The sequence below is a fragment of the Schistocerca nitens genome, chromosome 2 (genome assembly GCF_023898315.1).
Source record: "Schistocerca nitens isolate TAMUIC-IGC-003100 chromosome 2, iqSchNite1.1, whole genome shotgun sequence".
NCBI lineage: Eukaryota > Metazoa > Arthropoda > Insecta > Orthoptera > Acrididae > Schistocerca > Schistocerca nitens.
In genome coordinates this window covers 1,103,387,694-1,103,402,101 of record NC_064615.1, presented here as the reverse complement: position 1 = coordinate 1,103,402,101, position 14,408 = coordinate 1,103,387,694, and the positions used below count along the sequence as shown (strand labels likewise).

Genomic DNA, 14,408 nt, shown 5'->3' with positions numbered 1-14,408 from the left:
TTTGTTAAATTTTATCCATATATAGACATCATAGGTAGGAACAACCCTCTGAAGTTTTATTGTGATTGGTTAATATCCAAAGTAGCAGTGGTCGGTCAAATCTTGGGTCTCGGAATAGTATGACGAATTTTTTAGCCACTCTAGTGGCTTGTATCTATATTTGTCTAAATCCCAGATTTTTGCCATGATGTGAGTCACCATGAAAAGTTGTCTATATATATTAAAACAAATTACAAACTATTTGCTAGAACGTTTAATAAAGCCTAGCGAATTTGGATCATTTTCACCTTGGTATGTGATGCGAAGACGAGTAGCCCTTTCTTCTGAAGCCCCTAGAAGTTCAGTCACTTAAGATACTGAACCAAAATTTGGTATAGAACCATCAAATACCATATAGAACCTTCACACCTTATTTCATTAGATTTGGAGATGGTCGAGTGGGGCCCCCCAGTCCCCTTGACATGGAATGACTCAACTAAGTAGTCCACATTCGGGCTCTTCTTGTCCATTTTATTAGGTTTTGTATTTACTAAGAGCATTAAAACTAAACTTGGCATATTGAGGTTAAAATATTAATGAGAATATGTTGTAGAAATGTGAACTGAAATTATTGCATGGAATACAAAAATTGACGTGACGAAAGACCACTCGTCCTGTAGATGAAATTCAAAGCAGCATGGAGTGCATTTTATTGTTAACTGCACAATACCTTGTTTATACAGTCAGTTGTCTTTCCTCGTGTCACTGTTAACATATGGTATTACTAATTTTTATTTCTGTATCTGGCATTTGGTTTTTCTGTTTCAGTTCAAACACGGGACATGGTAACCGTAGCAATCTTGCACCTCAATCAATGCAGTGGGCAATACGGAACAGAGAACCTGGGAATCGAGCTGGAGGTAGTTGCATTTTGTACAGTTTAGCCCAGTACTAGTTTTAAAACAAGTTAGTAAATTTAAACTAAATGTGCAGGTGAAAAGCAGTCTTTTTGAAAATGATATGAAGTATCTTAAATTTTAATTGCTTGAATAACTTTCGACTGATACAACTAAGTAATTTGTGGAGGGTGGGGGATGAGAGAGAGAGAGAGAGATGGACTGAACAAAAGCGCTATTTAAATAATGATAAATACGAGATATCACCCATAAAAATATAAAGAACCCAGTAGTTTCTGATAACAACATTAGTAGGTTTATTAAGCATGTGAGAGCATTTGAATACCTAGGAATAATACTGCAAAGTTGTATAAAATGGGACAAACATGAGAAATCAGTAATAGGGAACTCGAATGAAAGAATTATTAGTGGGATGAATTTGGGGGACTGCAGCACATCTGTTGAGCAAACCATGTACATGCATGAAGTTCGGGATGCTGCTCCATTTTTAGGGGTTCTTAGTTACATGAGATGAACTGCTAGGATCATAAGAAAATCAACATACAACACAAAATTGTAGCAGAGGTTTTCTAGGAATAGACATGGCATTAAACCCTAATCGTCATTCCTCCCTCTAGGAATAGTTAAATGAAAGGTTCTGTGTTCTGACATAATGTTGTTTAACAAATTTATAGAGCAGATATTAGAAGAGTTGAACTGTTCAGCAGCTCTACTGTCTCGATTATATATCTCATATAGAGATTATAATAATAAGAGGAGAAATTTTTCAGAGAAATCCTATTGGTCATTTTTCATTCATGCCTTATACAAATTTAAATATGTCAGGTGTGCTAATAATTATACCAAGTAATAGTTGATACATTCAACTAATCTGTTAGTGCCCTAATTTCTCAGCCTGTATTTTTCCATCCAGTAATAAATTACTGGTTACACAAGTATTATGGAAATGAGATACTCACCGTAAAAATGAGACTTTGAGTTGCAGACAGGCACAACAAAAAGAATGTTAGGTATTGAGGTTTCAGCCAAAGCATTCTTCAGAAACACACACACACACACGCGCGTGCGCGCGCGCGCCCACACACACACACACACACACACACACACACACACACACACACACACACACACACATATTCGTATAGGCAGGCACACATCGTGCACACAATGATTGCTATCTCCGGCTAGAAGCAACTGTGTTGAATGGAAGCAGCAATTTGGAATGTGTAAGGTACTGTGGGTGTGAGAAATCAGTGTTGCCTGGCATAATGCGCAGGGACTAGATAGTGCAAGACAAGGCGGCCAGGTGCAGTGTTGGGACACGGTTGGGTTTGGAGGACGCAGGGGGGGGGGGGGGGGGCAGAAAAGGGGACAAGACTGGTTGGTACTTTAGCAGAGAGCAGTGCACGGTAAGGGTGAAAGGACATGAACTGGGAGTAGGGGATAGGACAGAAGGGCGTGGAAACTGTCATGTGGAGGGTATGGGGATAGTAGATCACCTTAGGTTGAGGCCAGGGCAATTTCAGAAGCTGAGAGCATGTTGTAGGGATAGCAGACATTGAAAACAAGCATGTTATGTTTAGCTGCATGTTGTGCCACAGGGCCATCCACTTTGTCATGGCAACAGTTGGGTGGTGGTCATTCATGCTGGTGGGGAACTTGTTGATAATCATACTAGGCACTACATGCAGCTGAACATATACCAGGCTTGATTTTAATGGCTGTTTCACAAGTCGGGCCATCTGGCTCCTGCCCTCAACCATTCACTATTCATTCTGAACTGTGCAGACGGGAGCGAACCTTACACACATTCCCTGCTCCGGCATAAACCTACGATAACCTATTGTCCCTCCACATAACTGTTTTCACCCTCTCTGTCCTAAAACTTCCTCCCAGTTCATGTAAGTTCACCCTTATTGCACTTGCTTTCTGCCAACAAACTCACCAGTCTTATCTCTCTTTGCTGGTTTCCTTTTCTGCTGGCAGCGTCAGCATAGTCTTGCCAGCAGCTAGTCCCTGTACGCCCTTTCGGGCAGTGCATGCTTCTCTCTGTGCCCTGTCATCCCTCCCCCTTCCCCACCCCACATCAGATTGCTGCTACCCTTTTGATGTTGTTGCGTTCTGGTGGGAGGTAGAGGACGCACGTGTGCACATGTACGTACGTGTGTGTGTGTGTGTGTGTGTGTGTGTGTGTGTGTGTGTGTGTGTGTGCGCGCGCGTGCGTGCGTGCGTGCGTGCGTGCGTGTGTGTGTGTTTTCCTTTCAGAAGGTGCATTGGCTGAAAGCTCATTGTGAAACAGTCTTTTTGTTGTGCCTGTCTGCAACTCAGCATATCATCTTTATGGTGAGTAACAATCGATCCTTTACGTAATATTGTCGATATTCCAACCTGGACTTTACCTTGTTTGATGACACAAATAACTGACAACTCAAAAGAACACTCTATGATGTGCTGATATATTGTCATAATCAGTAGATTTTTTGTTTTAAAAATTCTTTCAAAATGTTCTATCTCCTGGTGTAGTAGTCTTGGCATTAATGTTATTGCTCAGACATTATTATTTGATTGGAAAAAGGAATCGTTAGTTTAAAAGTCTATACGAGTTGTATACAATACTTCTTTCTACAGTTAGCAGTGCGAAAACTGGGCCATAGATGTTATGTACATTCCTGTCATAGAGCTTCAAATTTTCAACAGTAAGTACAGTCCAACTTACCCAGATACATGTGACCACGTCTCCCTAGCTTTTGAAATGTGATGTTACAGAGTAATGCAGGATATTATATAGGCAGTTTGAATAACTAATGAAGAGGTTCTGAGTGTAACCTGTTAGAAAATAACTTTGAAACATTGTGACTAAGTTAAGTTGTGGGGTGTTAAAATTCTGGAGAGGGACTGGAGCTCGAATATAGTAAGCAAGCTCAAGTGTATATAAGTTGCAGGTATAAAATTGATTACTACGACAGCATCTGACATTGATGGTACCGGGCCATCATTAAAATTTACAGAAACTGCAGCATTTTACGGTTTTACAGATGGACTGTGTAATTTTACGACTTGGCGGACAAAAATTTGAAACATTAGTGTTAGATATTACCCTACGTCCAAGGCCAATCTAAGATAGTCAATAACTCATTCTTTGATGTGATTGGTACTTTTCACCATGTGATATTTGTGTCACTGGAAAGCCGGAATAACAGTTCTTCCATGTGCCTCTTGTGTGTTGACAGGTTCTGCCCCTCAAATTCTTTGTTCCGCTCTGTTCTCTTGTTGTGATATTCATTGACCACATGCGGACTAATTATATTTGTTCCAATCTGTGTGTGTGTGTTTTACCATGTGCATATTCTTTTATCATGAGGTTGGTGTCCTGTTCATTTAGTGGTTGAAGACTTGGTGTGCTTCAATGTGTTTCAGTGAAGTGTTTGACCGCCTTAAGTGTTTATAATTGTATGTGACATTCAGTGCTTCAGGTTCCTTTTGATGTTACAGTACATATCGAGATATTTGTTGTGAGGCATTTTCGTACTCTGTATTCCTGTTGTTATTCATGAATAAATCCAATAAGAAACAGTACTTCCTGATATTTAAAGAATAATATTCTATTGATTTCCCGTGCGTAATACAATCAAGAAAGGGAGAAAAATTTGCCTTTTGCACAATACAGGAGTGTGATATTAATATTGCACATGGTGGAGGAAACGATTTAAATAATTATGTGAAGTGCGGTAAACATATAAGTGACATTAATATCGAAGGAAGATAACAAGAAAATCATCACCACTTTTTGCCAAATCTGGAAGCATTGACAATGGCATTAGGGCCAATTGTCTGTTTACTTCCTTTTTGGTGGGACACAATGTGCTCTTAAGTGCGGTTGATCTCGCTGGTGCTTTATTTAAGATGATGTTTCCCACATCAGAAGTTGCAAAGAAATATAGCTGTGATCGCACAAAAATGGCAGGCATTGTAAATAAAACGGCAAAAAAGGCATCATCTGAAGTAGTTAAGTGCCTACAGAATGGACTGATTTCTTTGGCAAAGGATGGAAGCAATCGTACAAATACCAGGTTGTATCCTGTCGTTGTTGCATTCTATGATACTCCGTGGGAAAAAGTAGTGAGCACTTGCTATCCATACCAGCGTTAGGTGGGGAGTCAATAGGGTGACACATATGTAACCTGATGTTATCACAGCTGAATTTTCATAACATACCAACTGCAAACTGTGTGGCTTTCTTTTCCGACAGTGCTCGTGTTATGATAAGGACACAGAAATGGGGTTTCAGCAGTTCTGAAGGAAGTTCAACTAGGTTTTGCCATCATAGGTTGCATTTGCATTTGCCACCTGATTAATCCAGCAGCTGAAAAAGGTGCTGGAAGATTACCACTTAAAATAGATGAGATCCTTGTTGGTATACTTTATTTCATAGAGCAGAATATCGAAAGAAAAGGACGCCTTCAGAAATTTCAGAACTTGCACAATCAAGAGGCAAAAAATTCTGAAGCATGTATCTACTAAGTGGATATCTTTAGGCAGATGTTTGAATAGACTACTGGACCAGTGCGATCCACTTCTTTTTTTCTTCAAGAAGGAAGTAATATTATGTACCCAAAACATTTCCACAATTTTTACGTCTTTCCCAATACCTTGAGGTGAACAAAATGGATCCAAAGAGTATCAGAAGAAGAGAATTCTTGATTCTGCTACTACACATATTCCTCTCAAATGTGACAAACCCATCCTAGAAAGTAAGACTTCTGCTACATCACACGAGGAAAATTTTCTTATGTTCCTGTCCTCAAACTTGAACAAGGCAGTTTGCACTTTCCTTCATTTGACTATTTTTCCTGTATTTGACAAACTGAATGTTGCCTTTCAGGCTTCTTCCTCACAAGTTCACCTTGTTTTAGAACTTCTAATGGGGTTGCTAAACCAGTTTTTTAAGCCTAAAATTTCCAAAAGCTTTCATTGGTTGAAGTTGAGTACAACTTGATTCAAAACCAAAGACATTCAGACTTCGAACATACTGAATGATCCCCAGTATACAGATAAAATCCGTTTTCTTTTCATTGGTGAGAAACTACTTTTGTACTGCCTGTGACTACATCATTAACAAGTTTCCTCACTAGGATGATGTGTTAAAAAAACATGCTCAATTTTCTAGGTTAAACAAAATTGAAGATACACAGTTTTGTTCTGTTTGTGTGTAGTTCCCCCCCGCCCAGAAAAAATTTCCTGTTATTGGTTGCAAGGTAGAGAATGAAACTACAGATGAGGTGGTGAATGAACTTTAGAGGCAGTTCACAGCTCTTCAGGTAGATGACACTTTGGTTGCAAGATGCTACAAGTGATTCCAGTTGGGCATAAATATCTAGAGTTCGTGGAGCTGATGGAGTTCTTCAGTATAACTGAATTTCTAGAGTGATGCTCTTTACTGTCACAAACCCCATAGCAATGCAGAATATGAATGTGATTTCAAGCACGTGAAGAAAAATAGAGTTTGGATCATCCATGTCCAATGAATCTCTGGAGTCTACTTCAATTTTGAAGACATGGAGGTCTGGTCCCGTTATGACAGAACATTTTCCAAGACTTTTTTCAGGAAGCTAAAAAGACCACAACTATGACTAAGTCCAACTAGCATGTGATTTTCAGTGTTTATTGTATTATTTCTTACCTTAGTTACATTAAACAAGTTTTATTGTGTAAGGCCTTTTTCAGTTATCGCATATCTGCTTTATTTATCAAGGAAGTCCTGCTCCAAACCAGTATTCACTACACCTACTGCTGTTTAACATGGATCTCTTTTTGATTGTTATGTTCATCTACAAATCATTGGCCTGTGATGTAAGTAGATGTAATTGCATTGAAGTATCCTGACTTTTTGTATTTTATAGCCTCGAAGTATCATTATTTTCGTCAAGCCAGGGTATGTAGAAAATCGTTAGATTTTTTGGTCATGCGTGAGTTTTATTGATAGCCCTTTTCAAAAGTTGGCTGGTATGCTTTTAAATAATGGTCCTCCTGTGAGTTTCAAGTATAGTTGGATTAATTAAGAAAGGCAGAAGAAACAGTTCTGAAAACTAGAAGCGCCTGTTATTTGAGACTGATTTTTACGCATATTTTTGAAGGCAACTTACTCTGTTGAATAAAGGAATGTTAGATGCATTATCTACATCTACATTTACATTTATACTCCGCAAGCCACCCGACAGTGTGTGGCGGAGGGCACTTTACGTGCCACTGTCATTACCTCCCTTTCCTGTTCCAGTTGCGTATGGTTCACGGGAAGAACGACTGCTGAAAAGCCTCTGTGCGTGCTCGAATCTCTCTAATTTTACATTCGTGATCTCCTTGGGAGGTATAAGTAGGGGGAAGCAATATATTCGATACCTCATCCAGAAACGCACCCTCTCGAAACCTGGACAGCAAGCTACACTGCGATGCAGAGCGCCTCTCTTGCAGAGTCCGCCACTTGAGTTTGCTAAACATCTCCGTAACGCTATCACGCTCGCCAAATAACCCTGTGATGAAACGCGCCGCTCTTCTTAGGATCTTCTCTATATCCTTCGTCAACCCGATCTGGTACGGATCCCACACTGATGAGTAATACTCAAGTATAGGTCGAACAAGTGTTTTGTAAGCCACCTCCGTTGTTGATGGACTACATTTTCTAAGGACTCTCCCAATGAATCTCAACCTGGCACCTGCCTTACCAACAATTAATTTTATATGATCATTCCACTTCAAATCGTTCCGCACGCATACTCCCAGATATTTTACAGAAGTAACTGCTACCAGTGTTTGTTCTGCTATCATATAATCATACAATAAAGGATCCTTCTTTCTATGTATTCGCAATACATTACATTTGTCTATGTTAAGGGTCAGTTGCCACTCCCTGCACCATGTGCCTATCCGCTGCAGATCTTCCTGCATTTCGCTGCAATTTTCTAATGCTGCGATTTCTCTGTATACTACAGCATCATCCGCAAAAAGTCGCATGGAACTTCCGACACTATCTACTACGTCATTTCTATATATTGTGAAAAGCAATATTCCCATAACACTCCCCTGTGGCATGACAGAAGTTACTTTGTCTGTAGATGTCTCTCCATTGAGAACAACATGCTGTGTTCTGTTTGCTAAAAACTCTTCAATCTAGCCACACAGCTGGTCCGATATTCTGTATGCTCTTACTTTGTTTATTAGGCGACAGTGCGGAACTGTATCGAATGCCTTCCGGAAGTCAAGGAAAATGGCATCTACCTGGGAGCCTGTATCTAATATTTTCTGGGTCTCGTGAACAAATAAAGCGAGTTGGGTCTCACACAATCGGTTTCCGGAATCTGTGTTGATTCCTACAGAGTAGATTCTGGGTTTCCAGAAACGACATGATACGCGAGCAAAAAACATGTTCTAAATTTCTACAACAGATCGATGTCAGAGATATAGGTCTATAGTTTTGCGCGTCTGCTCGACGACCCTTCTTGAAGACTGGGACTACCTGTGCTCTTTTCCAATCATTTGGAACCTTCTGTTCTTCTAGAGACTTGCGGTACACGGCTGTTGGAAGGGGGGGGGGCGGCAAGTTCTTTCGCATACTCTGTGTAGAATCGAATTGGTATCCCGTCAGGTCCAGTGGACTTTCCTCTGTTGAGTGATTCCAGTTGCTTTTCTATTCCTTGGACACTTAGTTCGATGTCAGCCATTTTTTCGTTTGTGCGAGGATTTAGAGAAGGAACTGCAGTGCGGTCTTCCTCTGTAAAACAGCTTTGGAAAAAGGTGTTTAGTATTTCAGCTTTACGCGTGTCATCCTCTGTTTCAATGCCATCATCATCATCCCGGAGTGTCTGGATATGCTGTTTCGAGCCACTTACTGATTTAACGTAAGACCAGAACTTCCTAGGATCTTCTGTCAAGTCGGTACATAGAATTTTACTTTCGAATTCACTGAACGCTTAACGCATAGTCTTCCTTACGCTAACATACATAGAAAGACAATAAAATTCTTAAAATTCACACAAAATCTATAATTAGATCCACCATTAAGTTGAAGAATGTTAGACGTGATTTTGTGAACAGTCACAACTGAGGATTCTATTGATAAGATCAAGAAATTTGGCTTCAGTTTGAAGTGGATGCTTTTATAATTTTTGTGGTATTTTCGTATAACATTTTCTAGTGACCAAATGAATAAGAATGAGTTAATTGTAATCGTGAATTGTCACAACCATAGGATGTACGATGGAAGGGAAAAATGAGAATCTTGTATCTGAATATTTTTAAATTACGGAGATTTCCCCAGGTAAAGAACATTTATTAAACATTCATCACTGTTGAATGATTGCATCAGGCCAATGTTCAGTGTTGGCTGTCGTTATTATTTGGTAATCTTCGACCACACAAGTTCATTGAGATTCTCGTAAACAGAATTGTTAAGTGGAAATTATTGGCCTTCATCCTAATAGATCTGGTCCCAAGCTGCAGTCAAGAAATAATAATCATTCACTGAGAGCACAAAGAACTCGATTGTTCAGTTACTAAACGCTCTGCCACCAGCTTATTTAGTATGGCTAGAAAATTAAATCCATATACTAAATGAAATGACAGGAATGAAAAATAATCGTTTCTAAGAAAGTAACAAACCATTGAATGTAATAACATTATTATTGATCGAATAATGTACAGTTAACTTGTGTGTAGTTCAGACAAAAAGTAAAGTGCAGTGCATTGGCAGAGCTGTTATTGGTACTCTGGTGATTCATGTGAAAAGGCTTTCTACATGATTATTGCTGCACAGTGGGAATTAACAGATTTTGAATATGGAATGGTAGTTGAAGCCAGACACATAGAACATTCCATTTTGGAAATCATTAGGGAATTCAATATTCAGATATCAATATTCAGATATCCGTGTGTCAGTAGTGTGCTGAGAGCACCAAATTTCAGATTTTAACTCACCATGGACAATGCAGTGGCCAAGGGCCTTCATTTAATGACCCAGAGCAGCAGCATTTGCGTAGAGTTATCAGCGCTAACAGACAAACAACATTGCGTGACGTAAGTGCAGAAATCAACATGGGACATAAGACGAACATATCCATTTGGATACTGCAGCAAAATTTGGTGTTAATGGGCTATGGCAGCAGATTACTGATGCAAGTGCCTTTGCTAACAACACAGTATTATCTGCAGAACCTCTCCTGGGATTGTGACCATATTGGTTACCCCCTATATGACTGGAAAACTGTGGCCTGGTCAGATGAGTCCTTATTTCAGTTGGTAAGAGCTGATGGTAGGGTTCGAGTGTGGTGCAGACCCCACAAATCCATTGAACCTAGTTATCAACAAAGTTCTCTACAAACTGGTGGTGGCCCCATAATGGTGTGGACTGTATTTACATGGAATGGTCTAGGCCCTTGGTTCCAATTGAACCATTCTAGGCAGGTCGAGCAAATGACTGGGCCACCCAGATCTCCAGACATGAATCCCATAGAACATATGTGAGACATAATCGAGAGGTCAGTTGGTGCACAATCTCCTGCACCAGCAACAGTGTCGCAGTTATGGACAGCTATAGAAGCAGCGTGGCTCAATATTTCTGCATGGGACTTCCAACGACTTGCTGAATCCATGCAACATTGAGTTGATATATACACCAGGCAAAAGGAAGTCAACATGATCTTAGGAGGTATCCCAAGACTTCTGTCACCTCACTGTAAGTTGTAAATGATATTTTATTAGCACGACAGTTTTAAGAGATTATCACTCCATCTTCGGGTGCTACACTTCATACAGGATGTCAAATCGGTCTCTGAAAATTGCCTCGATAATAAAATATCATTTACAACTCAAGTGGATTTCTCAGTGTTATCAATTACTTAAAGGGTCTTTTCAACAGGTGAACTCGAAACCTAAAAATTGATATTTTTCGACCACAGTGTTTTTATACTTTTCTCCGTAAAAACTTCGTAAGCGACTTACGCTATGCTTTCATAGAGACACTAACCCTTACAGAATCCATGATTTCTTAATGTGCAAACAAGAAGAGTTGTTTGATTTTTAGGTGTTACCACATACCTGGAACCCGTGGAGCAGGTTTACAAATGTGGTGCAATTGTCATTAGCAACTGCCAACACAGCAATTCCTGTTTTTATATGTGAGCCTTGTCTTTGTTTGGTGACTCTTTAAATTTTGTGAGTAGTCTTCCTTTTACATTGGAATATGCCTCAAACCACTGACTAGAATCCTCTTCAGTCCTCTCTTTTGCCACAGATGTTTTATTCACGTCTGCGCATCTCAGTCTGAAATATTATTGGCCTCGTAGTTTAAACAAAGGAAAATCCAGGACAGAACATAACAATATCATGAAAGGGAAAGTTGCCATTCACAATATAGTGGAGATGCTGTGTCACAGATACGCACAACAAAAAGACTGCCACAAATAAAGCTTTCCGCCCGTAAGGCCTTTGTCAAAAATAGACAACACATGTACACACATGCAACTCGCACACATGACTGCAGTCTCAGGCAACCGTGGCTACAGTCCTCTCTCTCTCTCTCTCTCTCTCTCTCTCTCTCTCTGTGTGTGTGTGTGTGTGTGTGTGTGTGTGTGTGTGTGTGTGTGTGTGTTTTTTTTTTGACTAATGCCTTATGGGCCAAAAGCTTTATTTGTGACTGTCTTATTTGCTGTGCCTATCTGCAACTCAGCATCTGCACTATATGACATGTGGCAACTTTCCTATTCATAGTTCGATGTTTAAGCCCTTGCAAGTCCTGAAATCTTGTTGTGTCGTCTCTTGACTGTAGTTATTTTCTGCTTATGACTTACAAATGTTCACAGAAATTACATTGTATCTGTAACCATCCATAGTTGACCACATTGAACCTAACTTGTGGTACAGTTTTCAAACTTTGTCAGCATACAGTACTTTGCAAACAATAAATCAAACATGTAAAGTATGGCTGCCATCCCCTATAACAAATTATTTTGTTTCTTATTTGAGAAACCTTAAAACATCAATGTTTTTAAGCCACTTGTAGATTGTTACAATATCAGTTCAAGGTGTTATCTTCCACTGAAACTGTCACTGAGCTAGAACTAGGACCACTCACTTCACATGTTCGGAAACCTGCTCTAACATAACAGTACCTGTTAGGGAAATGGCAGCATGAGATGGGAAGGAACACCAGCTGCACTCAGTGTGTATTCCTGGGAGCCTTAGTCATCGTGTTGAAGAGGCTGTTCTGGCAACCACAGGGCGAGTAGGGTGCAATCGATGCGAATTGTGGTGTATGTTGGAACCAACATAGGCTGTTGTCTGGGCTCCGAGGTCAAACTTGTCATTCCTGTGATTGGCAAGGAAGGGTTCATGTGCATATGAACTCTTTACATGTCCTTCCTTCACTCTGCTACTATTGCATTCCTGTTACAACCACATTAGATTTGTCACCCATGATGCTTTGTACTCTGTCGTCAGATCTGCCACAGATCATTGCATATCCTGTTTTGAGTGTTAAGTCACCAACCTATACATTCAGTGATGAGACACGGATGTCTTGACACCATGCCATCTGCTCACAGTTTCACCATGCTTAAGACCATTCCCATAGATTCCATAGATATTTGCGGCAGTGTCACTTGAATAGGGAACCGGCTTCCTGTTTCTGAGGCACTAGCACCATGGAACTAGGCCAGAAAATCTGCCCTTTGTCAAAGTGATATATGTCATTGGATTTCCCCATTAGCAACCTAGCAACCTGTTTCCTATCCAGAATAATTCCCCATTCCGCATACAGACTTCCTTTTTGCACTATGTGCCCACAAAGGCACCAGGCACGAATCAGTCTCCGTACAGGCAGTGGTCATAACATATAATATAATCAAAAGCTTTCTCACAAAACCCAAAGCAATTTTGGTCGTATGTGAAGGCTGTTAGTGGCGCCAAAGTTACCGTCTAGAAACTAGTGGGTTAGACAGATACCAGAATTGTGAGGAGCAAGACAAAAGCAGAAATGCTGTTCTCTGTGTTCCTTTAGAAAGCAAGCTACTGAATTACTGGGCCAGTTTACTTCACGCACCACTGGAAAGGTGAGTGAAATTGACATGAGTGTGAGTGGCATTGAGAAACAGTTGAAATGGCGTAGATTGAACAGAGCTCCAGGCCCCCATAGAATCTGTGTGAGATTATACATGAACTTGCAGCCGCGTTCCTTGTAGTATTTTAATGGTCTTGCAGGTAATATTAATATGAGAGTCAGTGAAAATGTTATGCCTCCTACTTTTTGTCAGGAACTTCAAATGCAACTGCATAGGTCAAAAACCACACCATTGATAATTAACTTATGACTTTGACATAATTTCCGTCCAGTTCCACAGTTTTAGTCTGTCGTTTAACAAGGGGATATCTTCCAATATGGTAAAATGCATGGACGTTGTGATGGCCTCCTCATCTTCAGAGAAAATCCCATGATGAGCTGCTTTTAGTGCCCAAAACAGATGGAAATGCTGATGGTGCCAGGTCAGGGCTGTATGGAGGCTTAGGCAAGACTCACCATCCAGTTTTCAGCATCTCTTCAGAAGTGTAATGACTAGTGTGTGGTTTTGCATTGTCATGTAAAAGAACAACATCTGCCATAGCTTTTGTTGGGCAAACTCACTGAAGACCTGTCTTTACTGAGGGATGTAGTGCAACACAAATCATCTGCAGTCACCCACTGGTCTCGTCAACTCGTTGAATGTCAGTGCAGTCACCGGCATTCTGCTCCATGTTTTGTCAGCCAATGGGTGTTTACCCTTCAGCTTCGTTACGGTGATGATGAACCCTTCAGTCATGCATGAATATAAATAAGCATTTCATGAATTCTATCACAGAACGGTGTCTAACACAGACAACATCGAGTCAGCCTTTTTGCAAGGTACTGCAATCTGTTGGCACAGGAAGTGACTACAGCAGTGGATTGGGGAAGAAAATTTGTGGAATAGCGCCAAATCGAAATTCCCACTTTTCGAACTTAATTTAAAGAGAAAAAAATAGGTGAATTCCTTCTTACTAACCCTCATAGTAACCTCATACTTTTAATCTATAAAGAAGAACTGTCTGGAGAAAAGAGCAGGAAGAATATTGTATGATTCCAGTAGCATTGAGTTACACTTAAGAATTAACTAATACAAATATCTGTTTTTAAATTTTCTTAGAGATTTTTTCCCAATTGTCTGGCATTAAGGATTGTGTTAACTACAGAGCTGTTTGGTGTCATAACACAAGGTTATATCTTTGGTGCGTCATTGTATCATTAGTGACTGCTAACTGAACACACTAATGGTTACTATACAATAATAGTACCAGTGGTGAAAGTGTAGATATAATTTATGTCCTTCAGTGTAAAATGTCTGTGCAATGCAACTTTATTGTAGTGATAAGTAATAATTGTGTAAAATAAACAGAAATATGCAACACTAAGGGGATGGAGAAAGCTAAACAGTCATAATTTTAGCATCTGTG

General features: G+C 40.0%; 1 protein-coding gene across 1 annotated transcript in view; it reads left to right on the top strand.

The window, feature by feature from the left end:
• The window catches only part of LOC126237499 (E3 ubiquitin-protein ligase UBR5), a 370,559-nt gene that overhangs the window by 202,610 nt on the left and 153,541 nt on the right, over window positions 1-14,408 (top strand). Inside the window, exon 29 of the mRNA XM_049947657.1 lies at window positions 808-899. Within this exon, the coding sequence (XP_049803614.1) occupies window positions 808-899 (92 nt within the window). The remainder of the gene's footprint in view (window positions 1-807; window positions 900-14,408) is intronic.